The sequence below is a fragment of the Tribolium madens genome, unplaced genomic scaffold (genome assembly GCF_015345945.1).
Source record: "Tribolium madens isolate multiple individuals breed KSU strain unplaced genomic scaffold, Tmad_KSU_1.1 Scaffold_20;HRSCAF=117;Tcas5.2_LG4, whole genome shotgun sequence".
Classification (NCBI taxonomy): domain Eukaryota; kingdom Metazoa; phylum Arthropoda; class Insecta; order Coleoptera; family Tenebrionidae; genus Tribolium; species Tribolium madens.
The window spans coordinates 3,231,616-3,251,818 of record NW_025400985.1 but is presented as its reverse complement, the minus strand read 5'-3'; the positions used below and the strand labels follow the sequence as shown (position 1 = coordinate 3,251,818).

General features: G+C 33.9%; 1 protein-coding gene across 1 annotated transcript in view; it reads right to left on the bottom strand.

The window, feature by feature from the left end:
• LOC123005910 (protein dachsous) overlaps positions 1-11,405 on the bottom strand; it is a 164,707-nt gene extending 153,302 nt beyond the window's left edge. Inside the window, exon 1 of the mRNA XM_044399970.1 lies at positions 9,290-11,405. Within this exon, the coding sequence (XP_044255905.1) occupies positions 9,290-11,002 (1,713 nt within the window). The 5' untranslated portion in view covers positions 11,003-11,405. The remainder of the gene's footprint in view (positions 1-9,289) is intronic.
• Positions 11,406-20,203: the final 8,798 nt, after the last annotated feature.

Genomic DNA, 20,203 nt, shown 5'->3' with positions numbered 1-20,203 from the left:
GATACTTATTATTATTTAAATCATACAAAACACGAATATGCATAATTCATAATTTTCGAAAATAAACCAAAATTTGTATTGATTTAAATTTTTGCTTTTTCTCTCAAAATTTCCCCTATTAATAGACTAGTTTTTTACTGGATGAAATCGTTGCATTTTCTAAAGAAACCTTGACTTAAGTTGGAAATTATTTCAACAGAAAAAAAATATAATTTCTCATACCTAACTTCGGCTAACAACTTCTGATCCGCTTAATAAAAATTTGGCCCTGTCGTATTTTATGAAGAAAACTGTTGCTTTTCTAACATTTCCTTTAATCTTTGCTAACGTTAGCTGACTACCCTTGATCAAGTTTTTTTTTGTAATACAGGGTGATTCAAAAGTTTCGGACCATCTCTCATGTGGTGATGAAGGACATCAAACTGAGTTCAAAGTTTCTAAGTCAAAAAATTTTTTGAGTTTTTTTCACGAGTTTAAGTTTTTGACCGATCAGATTTTTGTGTTTTAGGTTAAAAAATATTTAACAAATTCAACAATATATTAAATCTGACAACATTGCAGACAAAAGAGCTAAGATATGATAATATGGAAATTGGCAATTCTGGTTTTTCTCAAAAAAAATCTGAATTTATTTTTATACTTAGCTAAAAGTCTTCGATCGCCATTCAAGAGTTGGTCCGACACTTTTGAATCACCCTGTATATTTACCTCTTATTTAAAAAATATTTTGTGTGTCCTTTTATCAACCATTTGGATAGATTGGTAGATAGCATGTCATTCGCGACACCAATAAGTCCAGTTCGGATGATCAAAGTCGTACTGTATTTTTGAAACTATTATAGATGAAGTAAATATTTTCGAAAATTTCCTAAGTAGTGCTTAGTTTAGCAGGAATCGGCAGTACAAAAGCAAAAGGAAAGCCAATATGTTAGTCGTAAATAACATTGAAAAAATCTTGATAATACAAAAAAGTTTGAGAGAATTTTTCCGTGAAGCGGTATCTGTGATTGAATCTTTGGTACTATTTCTTTCTCATATCGCACTTTGAGAGCCTTGATCTTGTGGTCTCGTTGTGTTTAATTTTTCTTTTGTTTCGCATTATTGTCAACAAATCGCCGATGGTGACGAGATAATTAAAAACAGTCCACGTACCTATACATCCTTGACCCTGAGCGTTCTCGTCCCTATTGAAACCGAAATAACACATCTAGCTCGTAAGCAGGCTCTAATTTATGTAAGTAATGTGTCTAAAATGCGTCCTAATTCATTTTTTTCCGAAACATTAATAACTAGTTAGATGTAAAAGTATCATTTATCTCGATTCTTTGACAGCGGCTATTTGAATCTTTAACAAATTCATAGCTCAACGATTTGCACACAATACCAGATTTAATATCTGAATTGAAAATGGCGACCGGTAACCAAACAGTAAGTTTTTTAATAAGCCAATTCGACATCGAGGACGAGTCAATGTTCTAGATAGATAATCTCATAATTGTGGGTTTTTAAGGAAAAAACGTCCCAGATTATCCGATCAGGTTTTATTCCTCTGTTAATTTCTTAATTCCTGTTGGTATGACGGCCGGTTCTGATGCATCCCACGCGGTCATAAACAAATCAATGTCCACTGGAAGTGTGTGTTAGAATCGAGAAAGTTTGACCTCCTAAAGTGAAGATAAATCCGAGGAGTCTCTCGTTCGATTTGCAAGACATACATGTTTTAATTGACATGGAATAAGACAGATAACCGGCAGTGTCTGGAACACGCGATGCTAGGAGCAAGACATAATGGTGGCATTTTACCCAACGACCATGATAAGTAGCGACATCTGTTGATTAATAGTGCAAGCAAATTAGATCAGCCACATCGATTGCGATCTGGATGTGTTATGGATCGGCGGGCTAACGACCGATGGGTGTCATGGACGGAATGTGTCCGACCAGATGACAAATTGATGAAAGGTTCGGCCAAGAGAATGCTGAGACATTTTCGGAAAACAAAAACAAAATCGTTCTAACGGAATTTCGAAGAAATATATAGCATGGTCTTTAAATGCCAACGACTTCCATCCAGTAGGCGAATTTAATCGAGAGCGACTAGATCTGCAGAATTTCTCCAATAAGTGCTTTATCGTCCTAGTAGACGCATGTCATACTGATGAACCCCAAATAAGGACAAAACCAGTGCATGACTGTCTAATGGACGACATTGCATTCCGGAATTCGCTCGAACTTTTTATTTATATACTAGAGATACTCTAAATACGCTTCCTGAACAATTGTTATATGTCGTGCCAATTCCGTCATTTTTCACAATGTTTTTGCCTATAAATTCGTCAGTAGAGTTCAGATTCTTCTTTTACACACAAATCAAATGTTTTTGAATGTTGCCAGTGAGGCACAAAATCACTTTGATTTTTATTTAAACCGGATACAAGGATTCTCTAAAATTTATTAAGTTGCAGCACGATTCGGCTTCCTTGAAATCAAATATCGCATAATATATAGATTTATGTGGGAGAGATTTCTAGGTGTTTAAAAGCCCGTCAAAAACTATTTACATTTTTATTAGAATGACAATATTTTACTTATGTCAAGGATAAGTACATTGCAACACTTTGATATAGTATTTTAAATCAATAAATAAAGTCATTTGAAAGTTCATTGTAACACAAATAAAAAATATATTTATTGTCTTGTCTGGTGGGTTTTACCAACATATCAATGAAATTGGTGATATCAACAGTCAGTAGGTCAAAATATGACACCATGTTGCGATTTTAATTTAATACCTCTATAAAATTAAGAGAAATCAGAAATGTTAACAAATGTCAAGAAACATAAGAGGAAAGTATAAATAGTAATTTAAACTTTTTTTACAGCTCTTTTAAAAAACCAGAAATAGAAAAATAGCTCCATCATGACTTAGGGTTGAAAGTGGCGTTTATTTCATAAAATCACACTGTACCATATTACAATAATTACTTCAAAGACTAGATAAGACCGAATTGGTAATGTTATGCATCATTGTCCCAGAAAAACCAAAAAACCATTTTTTTCAATAAAATTAGCATTTTTCACATAATTGTTTTATACTAAGTTAGTACATAATAATAATTAGGTGTAAAAACTGTAACTTCTTCGACAGTAGTGCTGGAGGAGAGGATTTTGAACATTTGCTGTAGTCTTCTATTTTTAAATCATTATTGTGAGTTATAATGTATTTTCAAATTAATCGGATAATTACTAATTTATTTATAGAAATAAAAATGTTTTTATTAACACTTTGTATCTTTGTAAGGAAGCATAAGTTAAATTACGTTAAGTAATTGTTTTCTTTTGGGCCAAAGAGGCTTTGGTAATTTTTTACCCTTAATTAAGACTCATTCTACATACAGGGTGTGTCAGAATTCGCGCCCCAGAGAAAAATTTCGAGTAAAATGAGATACCAAGAACAAAGAAAAAATTCTATCTGTCAAATAATTTTGACATTAATTTTTTGACATTTGTTATGTCTACTGATGATCTTGTATGTTTTTTTTTATAATTATCTAGTAAAGGTACAAAAATTTTGCCAATAAAAGCCACAAATAACAGCTAACAAAGTTACAATTTAGGATACAGCTGCCTTATTTCCTCTTCTAATAGCCTGTAGTAAACTTGGAAAATTATTTTTCCAACAGAAATAAATAGAGTCAAAGTGCAAAATTTAAACTCTCATTACTTCGAAATTTTTAAAGATAAAACTTTTTTAACATTTTTTCCATGTTCCTGGTATCTTACCTTCCTCTGGGGCGGGAGTTCTGGCGCAGCCTGTATGTATTTAATTCTAAAACAAAAGTTTCCTATAAACATGTATAGGAAAATACTATATAAGGGAGCTGCAACCGCTAAAAGAGGTGCGTTTTCTAATAAGTTTTTTCCAGTTTTTCAAAATAGATAAAATTACAAAATTTGGTACAGCTAATAATCTTTATATACCTAAACGATTTATAGATAAAAGGTCGAAATTTGGAATCCCTAGAGTCCAAAACTGGAGAAGTTTAGTGTAAAACAGCTTTAATTTTAAATTTCTATGCTGTTTGTGGTCTGTAACATGAATTTTAAAATTATTTTTTTTACATTTTTTTCCATGTTCCTAGTTCTCTGGGGCGCGAGTTCTGGCGCACCCGTATACAGGCTGAATTATAAAAAACACTCCGAGCCATAATTTAATTACTTTTAAAGACGTTACAATATTTATTTGATCAAAATTGAACAGTTTTTTGTTTGCTTGTTTTAGATAAAATTAATAAAAATGTTCTTTTCTTTCCAGAGCCTACTTTAAATTGCCTAAAAATAAAAGTTATTGAGCTTGTCAATAGACAATTTAACGTGAAATCCAAAAACATTCCATTTAAAAATCTGAAATTGATGTCTTGTCAAAACAGGTCACAGCGTTAATTGAACATCGATCCCAATCAATAAATGAGAATAAGCTGTGCAACATTTTCATAAGAAGTATTGTCATATCTTTAAAAACAATGCAGTTATGGCTTGGGACGTTTTTTATTATCCAGCCAGTTATATTTTTTGATAAATTAATTAATTAGGTTAATTTAATTTAACACTCATTAATAATAGTAAAAACACAAAATTCACATTCATATTACTTTTATTTAAAGTTTAAAATTGTCTAACCGTCTTAGTTAAAAAAATAAATACATTACTTCAAAATATCGATAATTCGAAGAAACCATTGCAATAATTAATTCGGATTTTACAGGATAAAAATGAGGTTAAGAAATTTTATGAAAAGAAACACGAGTAGGTGTAGAAGCAACCAAAACTTTTTGAAGATAAATATTTGAAAAGCGCCCTAAGAGCAGCGTGGGCTCTGCAATAAAGCAAAAGTAAACAGATAAGTCAAATAAAAAGCGGAAGTAAAAAAAGCTTGGGAAAAAATAAAAATTGCTTTATAGACGGGAAGTGTAATGTTGTAAAATGCTTTAGACTTTAGGTTTTCGTTGTGGCTTTATGTGTGGTGTTTTGTCATTAGTTCTAATGTTAATGTCTGGTGGCAGAATCCCCCGTCTTTACATCTGACACTGTTGTCGGCCATTACACAATCTTTATGTTTTTACTACACATTAATTAAATTTTATACGTCGGGACTTATCAAACCACGACATTCCATTGGTACGAATACTTAAAATAGTAAAAGCGAGCTTGTAACCTCCAATAAAAATAAACGGTACCGTCGAAAATTTATCTATAAGGTCGACAATATAAATACACGCCATTAATTTTCCGCTTATTCTTGTGGATCCTGGTTCCATTTAACTCTAAATTCCACCGCTACTAAACCATTCCACCTAATTAAGTGTATAATTGCTTCATTAATATCGATCATGTTCCATTTCACCTTATGACTCAATCGCCAAAATCGACAATTTCGCTCTCGATTTTCCAACCATTTATCGGCCACCGAAATCTCGTTTCCCCAAACACAGGACGCCCCTATTTGCATATCGCATCATCTTAATATCATAATATGTGTCAATTAAAGCGGCCGCGCTCGACTCGACACTCGGATTTGACAACCAAAAACACTAGACAAATCCTTCCTTACAAAAAATTATTAATATTCACAAAATCCTCCGAGAAAAACGATAAAAAATCTACGACTGGCGGTCCGATGTAATAAAATAAATTTATCGGAAACGGCACCGATAGTAGGCGTTGAAAATTTTTACAGCCACTTTTAAACTGATTGTTTCATGTTGTCGTTCTTTCATGAAATGTTATAAACGTCAATTCTGCTTTTTTTATTCGTTCTTTCCGGCTATGCAAGAAAATGTCTTAAGGGTTTAGTTTTTTACCATAATTTATGTATATCGGGTGAAAGTCGACAAATTATCTCCGGTGTTATTAATAAATTAACCGGTGGCATCGTGGAAGCTCGACAACTTTCACGAAAAATTTGCTGCGGCAGATTTATGATTGCAAAATCAGGACTTTCTGTATGTAGAAAAAAAAATAAATTCGGTTATTGGCCGAGAGCCCCAGGGCGTCGATAATCAATATATAGGGGCCGTAAATATGGGTTTTATTACATGGAAACGTTAAGAAATCGTCGTAATAATAAAAATTATGACCGCATTAAAAAATAGACAATTTTTCCCGGGCATTCTCGGTGTTGGAGATATTTTGAAGAAAATAATAAAGTCTAAGTCTTTCTTTATATTTTTATTTTAATTATAATCCTTGCGTACAATTTAAAACATCCTTTTTACGATCGTCGTAAAACCAGGTTTAGATAGTATCAAATCCCGGTCTATACAAATACAAAGGATATAAAAAAGACCAGTTTGTCAAACCGGCGTGTTGGCTTTAATGGATTTTTAAATATTACTTAATACGGAAAATTAGGGATAATTACGAGGACGCATGGGCGGTAGTCCGAATTTCCCAATAAATCTCTCTTTCTTCACCTAAGGCAAAAGCCATAATACCGCTACTAAATAATCGAGTTTACGTTTGCACATCAAAATATCGCATGCAAAAGAGGTATTAATTACGGCACACTCCGACCGGCCATAAATCCACCTCTGCTCCCTCCATCGATCATAAGGTACGCCGAAAAATTCTTCCGAAGATATGGATTCGGACCGGGGGCGCCCACGGCACCGATAAAAACATCATCTCCTCTAAGTGCGAATCGTTGTTAGATGCGACTATAAAGTTTCACTCTCGAGATACCGACCCGAAGTGGGTCACAAGGCGCAATTTGCATTGACAAGAGTAAATAAAACGCTTTGGTAAAGTTGAAAGTTGACACACCACACACACAGGTGCTTTAGCAGGTCGTTTCCGATTATTTCACCGGAGTCTAATTAATCATAAATCCTTTCTCTCCTGCATTCTAATGAGCGAGTCGAGCGAACACGACATAAATTTCGCGATATTTGCAAATATGTTGTGAACGATGGGAACGAGGTCGCTGATTTTCCGGTAAATGGAAAATAAAGCCGCCCGGAATGTGGGCCCGGAACACCTGTGCAGCTCTCGATGAAATATGAATATGATGATTATACAATTGCATAATATTTGTATTGTAAATTTATAACCGATTAGATTTTTATTTGACATGCAAAAGACGCTGATGTCATTTCCGGGGAAAGTCACGACACTAATATTATTCTACACTCTAATTTCATAAGCAAACACTGAGAATTCAAATTTTAGATTAAACTCAATTCCGAAATATCGAAGAAAATGTTTTTCAACTATCGATCAACATTTAAACAAAGTGCGCCAGAACTTGCGCCCCAGAGAAAAATGTCATGTAAAGTAAGATACCAGGAATATGGAAAAAATATTAAAAAAATTTCGAAGTTATGAGAGTTTAAAATTTGCACTTTCTCTATTTTTTTTTCTGTGGGAAAATAATTTTCCAAGTTTTTTTGCTACAGGCTATAAGAAATAAATTGTAACTCTGTTAATGTTATTTATGGCTTTTATTGGCAACATTTTTGTACTTTTACTAAATAATTATTAAAAAAACATACAAAATCATCAATATCACTAAATAAATATAGAAAAATGTCAAATATCAAAAAATAAATGTCAAGATTTTATGACAAATAAAATTAAAACAATTTTTCCATGTTTCTGGTATCTTATCTTACGCGAAATTTTTCTCTGGGGCGCGAGTTCTGACATCCTGTATACTTAAAAACATTAAAATATAATAAATCTAGAAAACACTTCAAAAATTCGCTTTCGTCGTATTAAAAATTTTAAAAATTTTAAAATACAGAAGCATCAAATAAGAGTTTGAGTTCACCCAGAGTAAATAAAAACCATTTTAAAAATAACCTAGAAATTCGTTCAAAACTGGAGCAAAAATAGTCTTGAAAACTCTTCAAAACTTTAGTTTATATTTCCACTACTTCTGATGTTTATTTTAAATACATATTCTTCAAAAATGCTAACTTTTCAACTTATTGTCAGTAAAATTTAAAAATAGCTCTACATACAAGCTTTTCGAGCAAAACTAAATGTTGCAAGAATTTATTAGGAGTAATTAATTTGTGCATTGATATGATATACCTACTAATTAGGTGTCACAGCATATAAAATTGAAATACTGCAAAAATAAGTTAATTTAGTAATTCAAACAAATTAAGTTAATTAAATTTAAATAAATGTGGTTTAAGATCTAGTCTTAAAAAACATATACAAAGCCATTTTAATATAAAAAGAAGCTTACGGAAAAAAATATAACAAAATCTTTTAGACTTATTAGAGAGTAAATTAAGAAATGTTCTAAAGTTTCAATTGTTGAGTTAGTAGCTCGTTGAGTAAAGAGTCCTATTTTTGTTTCTTTGAATGAAAACAGATTCTAATTTTTTGTTAATAGAACAACGTAACAGCCCACATTTGGCTTTCCAAAAACGTATCAATATGGCTATATAAAAACAGCTTTTAAGCAGCTTAAGTATTAAAGATTAAAAAATAAATAACAGAGCAAGGCCGGCGTTGACATTAACGACAGTCCGGGTGTCTAATTATGAAAAAGAAGTCTTTTCTCTCGTGTTAGAATCTACCGTTAAATCTCTAAGAATAGCTCCGGTGTTTTCAATTTGGAGATTTGAGTCGAAAAATTCGAGAGGTGAAACTGAATAAATTCGTGCAGACCCGGTTATAAAAGTTAACTGTAAATGTCTCGTCCTGTATATCTCGTATTTCGAGCTGTTACGCTCACTTTCATGTTAATTGCGTTACTTAATCATTTCAATGAAATTGTACGTAGGAGTTTGAAAATAAAAAAAATTGGAAAGCAACCGAAAATCAGGTGGAGACGATGACCCGAGCGAAATCATAACATTTTTTCCAGGACATGACACCGACATTCATTCAAAACTGCTTATAAAACAAGCATTTAAAACAGCAGGAGACACTTAATAAATTTTATATTAGGAAACGTTGGTCCTCGAAATCGAGCCGGTCGCGAGCACCCTCGATGGGTGGCCGTCGTCGCCGTCGAAATTCGATCGTCGAGAAAATCCTCTAGTCGTGAAGCCATTAACGTCGTCATCGGCTGCGTGTTGTCAGCAATGCAAACACTTGAAATATGTCGCATATCTCGTCCGTTCGCGGTAACCCACCGTGTCATACCTCCTGTCCAATTAACAGTGTCATTCGCGGTTAAACTTTTACTTTTGTTTGGTCGTTTTTGATCGACGCGTTTTTACTAGACGTTCCAAGGAGGATTCCCACCACCTCGGGCCGCGTTTTTCCTTACCTTTAGGATGCAGCGTCCTTCGGCCTCGTTTTCGGCCACTGAAACGTTGTAGAAACTCTGGTCGAAGATGGGCTCGTTGTCGTTGACATCGTGGATGGTCACTAGCACTGTCGCTGAAGACGATAAAGGAGGAAAACCGTTATCTGTAGCAACCACGGTTAGACGCGGCACTGGATCGGTTTCACAATCGACATGAGCCCGAGTCGTCACCAAACCACTGCGAGAATCGATTTGGAACCAAGACGAGTGCGTCTCGGCGGTGTCCAACAATGAATAACTGATTGCACTGTTATTTCCCTCGTCCTTATCAGTAGCCAAAACTTGAATCACTGAACTCCCTGGATCGGACACTTCCATCACATTTGCGTGGTACACTTCTTGGTCAAATTCAGGCGCGTTATCGTTTATATCAGTCACCATCAGATTTATTGTCCTGGAGGCGTGAAGTGGAGGATTTCCGCGATCGGTAGCCACCACATCCAAAGTGTAATTCGGTTGCAATTCCCTGTCCAAAGGCAAAGACACTATTACCAAATAAATGATGTTATCTCTTGTGGTCAACCCGAAATGACCGTCGCCTCCACTTAGTGTGACATTTATGTTAGAATATTCCGTTTTCGAATCGGGATCGTTGACAGATATCCTTGCTACAAATTCACCAGGTTGTGCTGATTCGCTTATTTTAGGCGTAGCATCATCGCTCAAGAAAATTACATTGATTGTGGGTTGATTATCATTCACGTCTGTTACTTTGATTGAGACAAAAGCAGTGGTTTCTAATGGTTGTAAACCATGATCTTTGGCTACGATGACGAGTTCGTGGAGTTCCTTAGTTTCAAAGTCTAAGGGTTTGTTGACTACGATGAGACCGGTTGTTGGATCGATTCGAAACATGTTATCTCGGTCACTTTGTCGTCTATTGATCGAATATTCGATTTGACCGTTCTCTCCTGAATCTTTATCGATAGCGAAGACTTGGAGAACAGTTGTTCCAACTGTGGCGTTTTCAGGAATGGTTGCAATGTATCTACTTTGATTAAAAATTGGTTGATTGTCATTTACATCTTGGATAGTTATATTGACCGTCATTTCGCCTCTAAGAGGAGGAGTTCCACCATCGAGTGCCTCTATAACGAGGCTATAAGCTGGTGTTGTTTCCCTGTCTAAGAACCCGTTAATCTGCAGGTCTAAATAAAGCACTCCGTCGCGTTCCCTATGTGACGATAATCTAAACGTGTTGTTGATATTCCCTGAAACAATGTTGTATCTTTGTGTGTTGAAAATATCAAGATCTAGGTCTCTCGCCGGGTGTAGAGTCCTTTTGACGTCTCTTGGTGTATTTTCTGGGAATTCGATGCTCATAATTGACATCGGAAAAGTGGGCGCGTTGTCATTTTCATCTAGCACTTTAACAACCACTTTCACATTGTCACCTCTGATTGGGATGGCCACTAAAGAATAACTCGATCGCGTTTCGCGATCTAAAGGCACTTTAGTCCGTATTTCTCCAGTCGTTTGATCAATGTTGAGGTCCGAGTCGACGGCACTTCCAACCGGAACGATAAGATACGGAGGTCCACTATCGGAAGCCCCGTCACCTATGAATCCAATCCTGGTGCCGACGGGCGCCCCTTCGGAGACCTCTAGGTCGCGCACGTGCTCCGCCCTGGACGCCGCCAGGAGCAGGAGCAGCAGCATCGTCGACAGCGTCATTTTGTGCGTTCACGCATCCTGGTTGCGAGGCCTGGAAGGCTGTAGCATCCCTTGATATGGAGCTGCTAATAACCAGAACAAAAGCGCTACTATCGGGCCTGAAAACATGCGCCGGTGCCGTTGGTGCGCGTTCGCTCTCTAAATATGTTTGTAATGGTTCCTCAATTTACCGGATTCTTTTGAAGGTGCCGTTCCGGGGATTAAAAACGGGTGGACGGTTTCGGCTAGGTGCGCGGCGTGTTCGCCCAGGAGTCGCGACGACTCCGGGTGCCCGGATTACGCCGACCGGCGCACACTCGCACTCGGGATCACTGGCACTCGCGGGGACGGCGTCGCCGTCGCACTTGGACGCGTTGACTGGCGAAACAGCGAAAAGAGACGCGAACCGACTCCTCGACTTAGGTCTTGAGATCGACTGAGCGAGAGCGTAGAAGCGGCGACTGCGAATGCCCTCCCCGCATTCCAAGCAGCCTCCTGCCGCGCCCCGCAACCTGTCTTACCTGAGGATCGGCCTCGGCGCACAGGTACAAGGCGGCAAGTTTGAAAAGCGGACCATTGTCTCAAACCCACAGAAACAAACTATTGTCTTGTCTATTCGCGGGCCAGCGCGGCTCACGCTCACTAGCGCATTCATAATCGTAATAAATCCGTCCCAAGCCGTCGGAGATTTCGACGCGAGCTCAAAACGCGAACCTCACATATGATTATAATAAATCCCGGACTTATGCGGACGCAACCCGGACAATAAATATGGCAGGCTAAAATGTAACATGACTTCTTTAAGATGGTATTTGCGCATATTTTAAAATACTACCTCGCAGATGCCAACCGAAACCTTTTTTTGAACAGCGTTTAACGTCCCAACTAATTTTCATATAAAAATTTCGCATTACGTTATTTATGCCTATTATTACTTATTATTTAATTTAAAACGTTAAGACCTCACATTTCTTTACTTTTTTTACACCATGCATAAATGCATCTTAATTCAGATCAATTAATCAGCATACCGTGACTGTATGCTTTAATTTTAATATCATTATTCGGCGACTTTTTCCCCATGACAACACTTTCATTGAATAATTCCTATTGTTACTTTCAAGAATCGCTTTAAAACCCTTTTTTCCCGATCAATTTTAGACACCCGGAGGAATTCTAACTATCTAAAATACTTGATTAAGGCATATAATTTCCCCATCAGCACGTCCATTTCAATCATATCACATTCCTCAGATATGCTTGTAAGGTTTCATAATGACCTTTTAATTAATTTGTTTTCCCATTTTGCCAAAACACACTTCTTACAAAATCACACTACAAATAAATATTCGTTGCAATATTTTCTTGAAAAAATTAGCATCAGAACAATTGATTCTTCTGCTTTAACAAACAAACTTAAAATTTTGCCTCAAGGTCATAGAAAATTTTATGTAAAAGAAACCCCGACTTCGGGGCTATTTTGACAGACCATTTAATTACTTTGACATTTTAGAACTAAAAATATGTAATATATGATGTAAATTAACTTTTTTAAACTCTTTTACTCTATACCTGTATTTCTGTTTTCCAAGTTTTTTTGCTACAGGCGATTAGAAGAGGAAACAAAGAAATTGTATTCTAAATTTGGTGTTATTTGTGGCTTTTATCGGCAAATTTTTGTACCTTTACTAAATAATTACAAAAAAACATATACAAGATCTTCAGTATCATTAAATAGACATAAAAAATGTCAAATGTCAAAATTTTTTAGTTGAAAATTTTCTCTATCCATACGCTGTATATTTTCTTTAAAAAACTAAGTCATTTTTTGGTATGTAATGGCTTTTATATGGCATAAAATAAACATAATTTTGGTCGGTACCTATACTGAAAATTATACAAAATTAGTAGCACCATAACGTATCAAAGTAACCCGAGGAATCAAAATAACCCCATTTTAAGGTATGCAGTTTGTATATTTTTTAACCACTCCCACCAGAATTAATTCTCAAATAGTTTTGGAAGTTTTTCAAAAAAAAATGTAAAAGTAGGATTCATAATCACTGTTAAAACCTTGATGTCATTTGTTAAACATACAGGAATTGCAACTGTAATTTAATAAGAGTTTTTGAGGTTAATAAAATTTTGAAACTGAAGCTAAAAACGATTTTAGAACTTGCGTTTATTTGACCTCTTTTCAAATAAATTACCTATAATACACAAAAGTTTATTGTTAATCTTCATAATAACCCTTTGCATCTTCCAGAAGAAAATATTTTTTGCCCATAACATATTGCCCTTACTTGTAGGGCCAAAATAAACACAAAATTCATAATTTTAACATTTCATTATACCACTAGCATAAGCAGAAATTATAAGAAATATAACAAAAAAGGCTTTTTGGAAATGATACATAATTTTGGCCTAATAATTTTCCTTTAATAAAGAAAAAGTGGACATTATTTTAATTAATTACCTTTTTTCAAAATCCTGCAACTGGGAGAATTCCAAACTAAACGCTCAATTATGACCTGGTAAAAAATAGCTCCGTAGCACAAAGAGATTGTTTAAACAAGTTATTATTGAAAATGTTCAACCTACACCATAATTCTTTGTGAAATACCTTGCAATATTCCATCTTTGGTTGGCAATACAAATTACAACTTATATTAGATATCGAAATGATTAATCGCGCAAAGGCTCAGATCACTAGGATGAAAAAGCTCAAATCTGATTTACATCAGATGCGATTTTAAGTTTACCATTCCCAGATTATTACTTAATTATTAAATCGTTCAGACTTCTAAAACGGGGAAAAGATCAGGACAACGTGATGGATCAGTGAGAAATTGGAGGCTGTACATCAACATTCTTCATTTTCATTTTGCATTAATTTCCTGTCTTGACGCAAATTATGTATTTTCTACAAAGTTATATCCTTCAGATTAAAAAATGAGAGAGGTTATTATTAATATCAGTTTTCGTTGCGATAAATTATTACGGAACAAGGCTAACTCAGCGAGCATTGCCCAGTTTTTGTCAAATGATATAAGCTTATCAAGAATATTAATAAGAGCACACATGATGCAGTCGAAGTAATCAGTAGCTAGGTATCTACTAAATTAATTATTAAACTCGTTAAAATTGTAGAGGAATTTTTTAGAAGGTAATTTTTGCGTTTTACTTTATTTCTCCATAATCCTAGTGAGAAAAGACTACATCTTTGCCTAATGGTTATAATAATAAACTTTAGCAAAATTACCTTGAATAAACATACACATGTCGTACCAGATGCTTTTAAAATTAGGTGTACTTATGTATTTTACCAGCTTTTTTCACATTGTAGAAAATAAATAAGCCAACAAGTTAACGTAATGTGCGTTATTTCAACCTTTCAACGACATTTATTATTTTATGGTATATTACCTATGTTTAAATTATTACCAAATCTATAATTACAACGCGAAAAATATAAGTAAAATTCAAAATTTGTAAAAATTAATTATAGTTACATAACCCACTATTAAAGGGTTTTTTAACAAAATCGTGCTCACCCAAACTTGTAAAAATTGTATTTATTTTAGTTACCGGTTTCGGATTTTTTTGCCTTCTTCAGACCTCTCACTTTTAATATTATAACATGAGTAACAATTTCATGTATTACTTACGTCTGTTTTTCTACTGCAAATTTTAAAATTAAAAAAGTTTTGAAGGGGGGGTTTTTGTTACAAACTCTCCAACAAGGAAGATCAAGACATAAATTAACTGAGCACTTTTATGACAAAATGTCACAAGTAAAGTAAGAGTTTTAACTTTCAGCCATGGAGTAAAAATTCCATTTTTGCACCTAAGCCTTTTTACTTTTACCATGACATTATTGACATTTATCATTATTGTTTCTTTCTTGTCTCTTTCGCTGTTTTAACAATTTCTGGAGAGGTACATTGTAGATTGTATTCGACATTTTGCACTACTAACTGTACTAGTTAAATTAATAAACACTTTCAAAAATCTCAACATAAATTCCGTTACTGACACATGATGTTTGTTTATAAGCGTTATTCTGATTTCATTAGTTGCAAAGCATCCTGATTATTTTGTCCATGTACTTGGTAATTATAGAGTTGCTCTTTATTTTTGATCTGAATACGTTAGCGGATAAAATAGTAGGTATAGTCGGAGCAAAAGTGAGTTTATGTGGCACAGCTGAATTATTTGCCTCACTGCGTTGGACAACTTCGCCACATAAACTATCGCTTTTACTCTTAATAACATAATATACTATTATTTTTATTATTAATTTCAAGTAAGATAAAGTACCAGTATTTTCAATCGTTTTGGATGAACTTAAAGCCGAGAATCAACCCGAATCAAAGTATTTCAACTAAATACTAGCTTGAATAAAAGTTTCCTTTCAAAATAAAGCAATTTGAGCTATTTTCAATTTTTTTTTTCGATTTTAATACAGAATTAATTTACAATTAATTTTTTTATAAAAATAATTTCTTCAATCTCAATTTTAGGCTTAAATAAAGCAATTTGTAATATTTTGAATCGCATTGTCTCAATTTTAAGCCGAAAATCAACCTGGATCAAAGTATTTCGACAAACTAATGATTTGAATAAGAGTTTTCTTCAAAAATAAAGCAATTTGAGCAATTTTTAAATTAATTTAGCTCGGATTTTAATACAGAATTAATTTAAAATTAAGTAATTTTATAAAAATAATTGCTTAAATCTCAATTTTAGGCTAAAATAAAGAAATTTGTGATATTTTAAATCAATTTGGCTCAATTTTAAGCCGGAAATCAATCTGAATCAAAGTGTGGCAAACTAATGGCTTGAATAAGAGTTTTCTTCCAAAATAAACTAATTTGAGCTATTTTCAGTTCAATTTTTCTCGATTTTAATACAGAATTAATTCGAAATTAATGTATTTCATAAAAAAAATGCTTCAATTTCGATTTTAAGCTGAAATAAAATAATTTGTGATATTTTCAATCGTTTTGTCTCAATTTCAAGCCGGAAATCAACCTGAATCAAAGTACCTATTTCAACAAACTAAAATTTTTTAGATTTGACATTTTTATGTCTATTTCATGATATTGATGATCTTATACATGTTTTTTTATAATTATTTAGTAAAAGTACAAAAATTTTGCCAATAAGTATAAATAAAATAATAATAACATTAAACAGAGTTACAATTTCAATTTAGGATACAGCTTTCTTGTATTCTCTTCTAATAGCCTATAGTAAAAAACTTAGAAAATTATTTTTCTATCAGAAATAAGTAGAGTCAAAGTGCCAAATTTAAACTCTCATAACTTCGCAATTTTTATAGATAGAATTTCTTAGTATCCTTCCTAGTATCTTACCTTACATGGCATTTTTTTCGAGTTCTGGCGCACTCTGTATCATTTGTTTATAAAAATTGGAAAGTTTTTTGACCAAGTTTGTTTGATGATTTTTTATAGTGGTTTTGCTAATAGAAAAATCACGAACCGTCTCCACAAAAATATGATGAAGAGCAAATATAAATAGTAGTTTATTCCTTTTATTTGTACATTTTTTTCTCCTGCCGTCGATTGTTGTAAGCATTTTAGATTCCATATTACGTAGTACCTACATTTTTAATGTCCACGGAAACGTGTGAATTCCCGAGACTTGTTCAATTTGTTTTACTAAATAATTAGTTTTAAAATGTGGACAAAAGCTTCAAATTGAAATTTAATTTCGGGTAGCTATTGTCTATAGATCAGAGCGGAGTGGCCTAAAACCTATTTATTTTGTGCGTTTTAGAGCTTTCAGTTGTATGATTCTAGTGATCAGCTCTTAACAATAAGTGGCTCTAAAATTAGGAAAGCTTCTTGAAACGTTTATTTTCGAGGCGAACTAATTAGCGCTAGTGTTGAAACCCATCCTCAGAGAGTTAAAAAAGCCAACAAAAGAATCTGTTAATTATAATTTCTGAAGCTCTGTGAACAAAAATATCGTTACATTTTCACCGATTTATCACGCGAAGAAGCGGCGGCGGCGCGACCTGGCGGTGCATTAATAATCGCGGATCAAATTTAATATCGAATGTTAATTGTAGCGAGCCCATTAATAAGATACTTTAGCAAACTTGTATTTCATGCGTTAAGTCGTCCACCATGAATCTGAAGTCAATACTAGTGGTCGGTTTGGTTTATTTGTCATATCCGTATTTATAGATACTGGTGGTAATGAAGCACGGAGACCGCGCGATAAAGCCGCGATATTCTCAAACGTATATCTCTATCTAATTTATAACAATCTCCGGTTGGAAATATGTACAACACGACGCGGTTTAGCTGTTGTTTCTGCTTCGCCCCGTGATTAATCCTCTAACTAACTAACTAATTTGCCTACCAGCTAGCCGGATTCTCATGATCATATCGCTGAAAGTCGTAAATTCTGCACGGGCGTTTACACGAAACACCAGACAGTATTTCCCTTCATAACCATAACGTCGACGACGTATTCATTTAACCAAAAATGAACACAAATGTTCCCAAAAGATAAGACGAAACGAGAATTGGAACAAAAAATTGTTAAAATACTCCAAAACTGGCTGAATCCATCAACGGACAATTAAATAGATTAAACAAGTTTTTAGCCGACTCAAAAACTATTATTGGAACTAATTATGCAGAAAGATATAACATGATTAAAGAAAAATAAAAGTTCACTAAAAAAGACATAAGTTTTATGAAAAACTAGTTAGTAGTGAGTATTTATTTAAAAATGTACAAGATAAAACCTGAAACAACAAACTTTTTAACTGCAATTTCAGATACATCGTTAGATTTATATGATTTATGTTTCTACATAAAACTGTAAGCATGTGTAGGTTTGTCCTCCTTAAATAAACATTCTTTTTTGCATACCCCAAAAATTCAGTCTTTTTTAGACTCATTAATATTTAAAATGGTTATTTTAGGTACAAGTACAGGGGTCAACCAAAAGTAACACACAAAGTGCATATTTTTATTATACAAGTGTTCCGTTTTCATTTTCAAATTTAAACAGGTGATAGAATATTCAAGACAAAAGTATCCTATGAACATGTATATGTAAACCGGTGACCAGAAAAAAGGCCACACGAAAAATGCGCACAGGAAAAAAGCTCACAAAAAAAAGCCCACAAACATAAATGCCCACGAGAAAAAAACCCACACAGAAAAAAGCTCACATGAAATAATGCTCAAAAAGAAAAAAGCCCACATTGAATAAAACTCACACGGAAAAAAGCTCACAAGGAAAGAAACGCACAGTGCAAAAATCCCACACGGATAAAAACTCACATAGAAAAAAGCTCAGACAGAAAAATACTCACTTACCAAAAAACCCACAGAGAAAAAAACTCACTATAAGCGGTGGTTGATGTAAATGTATTACGTTTTCTCTCTAGTTTCTATTCGTTAGTAAACTCTTTTTTTGTGCTCCTCTACTTTAAAGATAACATTTTCTTTCAATTTACAGAATAGTAGTTTTATTTTTCGGCATCTTTTTCAAATTCACAACTCGCTTTGCTGCGAGTTTCAATAGCATACTGATAATTTTCTTACATAAAAAAATTAACAAATAAAATTGACTTGACATTGCCCAAAAAAATTTTGCACCATATCAAAAATTTTCTAAATCTTTAACAGATTGGGGTGGCGACTCGGAGGTGACAAGCGATAAGAATAAAAACAAATACAGAAGTTTAGTCTGTCAACGACTTTAAATCGATTGTTATTTTTGGTAGATATATTCTATAGTTTCTGAGATATTTGGGTAATCAAATTTTTTAGAAAAAGTAGATAGTGTGCTATTTAACATTATAAAACTGGGGGCACACAAAATTTTATACAATACTTATTGTCAGTTTCACCAACGATAAACAAATCGTCAGACATAGATATATGAACAATATTTTTTCTTTATTTATTAAATAAAAAATTGTTTCACTAGTTTCACCAAACTTTCTGTAGTTCAAGTTAGTTACCTGAATACGATGTTTTTAGTAGTGACAGTACAAAAAAAATCTGAACTTTCTTCTTTGCAGAAGTAAGAAAAAAATTGTCCAAGCTGTTTTTGTGTAATAAATTTTTAAAAAGTGCATGTTTTCGTCAAAAAAACGTCTTATTTCCAAAACTAAGCGAAATCGACTAATAAAAGTTTAGCGTAAAAACATTGTTTTATAAGGTTACATCCAAAAACGTCAAGAAACATACGGTGTTTCATTTAAAAAAAAACACAAGTTTGTATTAACTTATTTTTGGGACATGCTGTATGGTTGAAATTTGAAAATAATTTTAGGTAATGCATTAGATTAGTATCTATCAATGTCCTATACAATTTTTTTTTAATTTTACCATTTAAAGGTCACTTATGAAGTTTTTCAACTCGCTGGGACACCTGTAGGTATACCAGATCATTAAGGTATAAGGTATACCTTAAAACAGCAGTTCCTAATATGTTAACATTTATAAAATATTTAGAAACATAATTTCTTGTTAATTGTCAATATTTCCTGTGTTATATCAGATGTGATTCCATTGCTTGGGCAATAATTTCCTATTACGGTCCTGGAAAGGTGGTCAGCTTGGTTGCGAGTGCAACAGTTGTGTATCTTTCGTCGCGTTCCTCCTCGGAATAGACGTATGATTTCCCTATGCCATATAAACTATTAAGAACATTCTCGTTGTAGAGTCCGTGCGTGCCGCGTCCATGTTATTACACTAATTATTTCAGAGAACTGAAATCGTATGGGTTTTTATCGAGTCATGAAAGTGGCCCGACACACAGGAAACCAACGGCGCTACAAAAGCACACAAAAATCCAATGGTTTCACACAATGGAATGAATGAAGCGTATCACTTCTTGTACACAACAGTATACCTGCCGAAATTATTACCTGACGGCCCCAAATTTACGGTTCTCACAATGCTTATTTATTTTCACGACGAATTTCGGAAAATGGACAGAGGTCGATGCACGTTTCCGCCAATTAAAGACGATATGATAGAAGTTATCTGATCCATGCCCGACACAAATTTATTTGCAATTAGAGGAATTTCCCTCTGTACACCTATCTGATCCTTTCTCTTCGCCGTGAAAAGTTTCTCTGAGTTTTTTGTCTTTTTCAGACCCGATGAAGATGAGTCGACAAAAGCTGCAGCGGCGAAAAAATTTCGAGTTAACCGATAGACC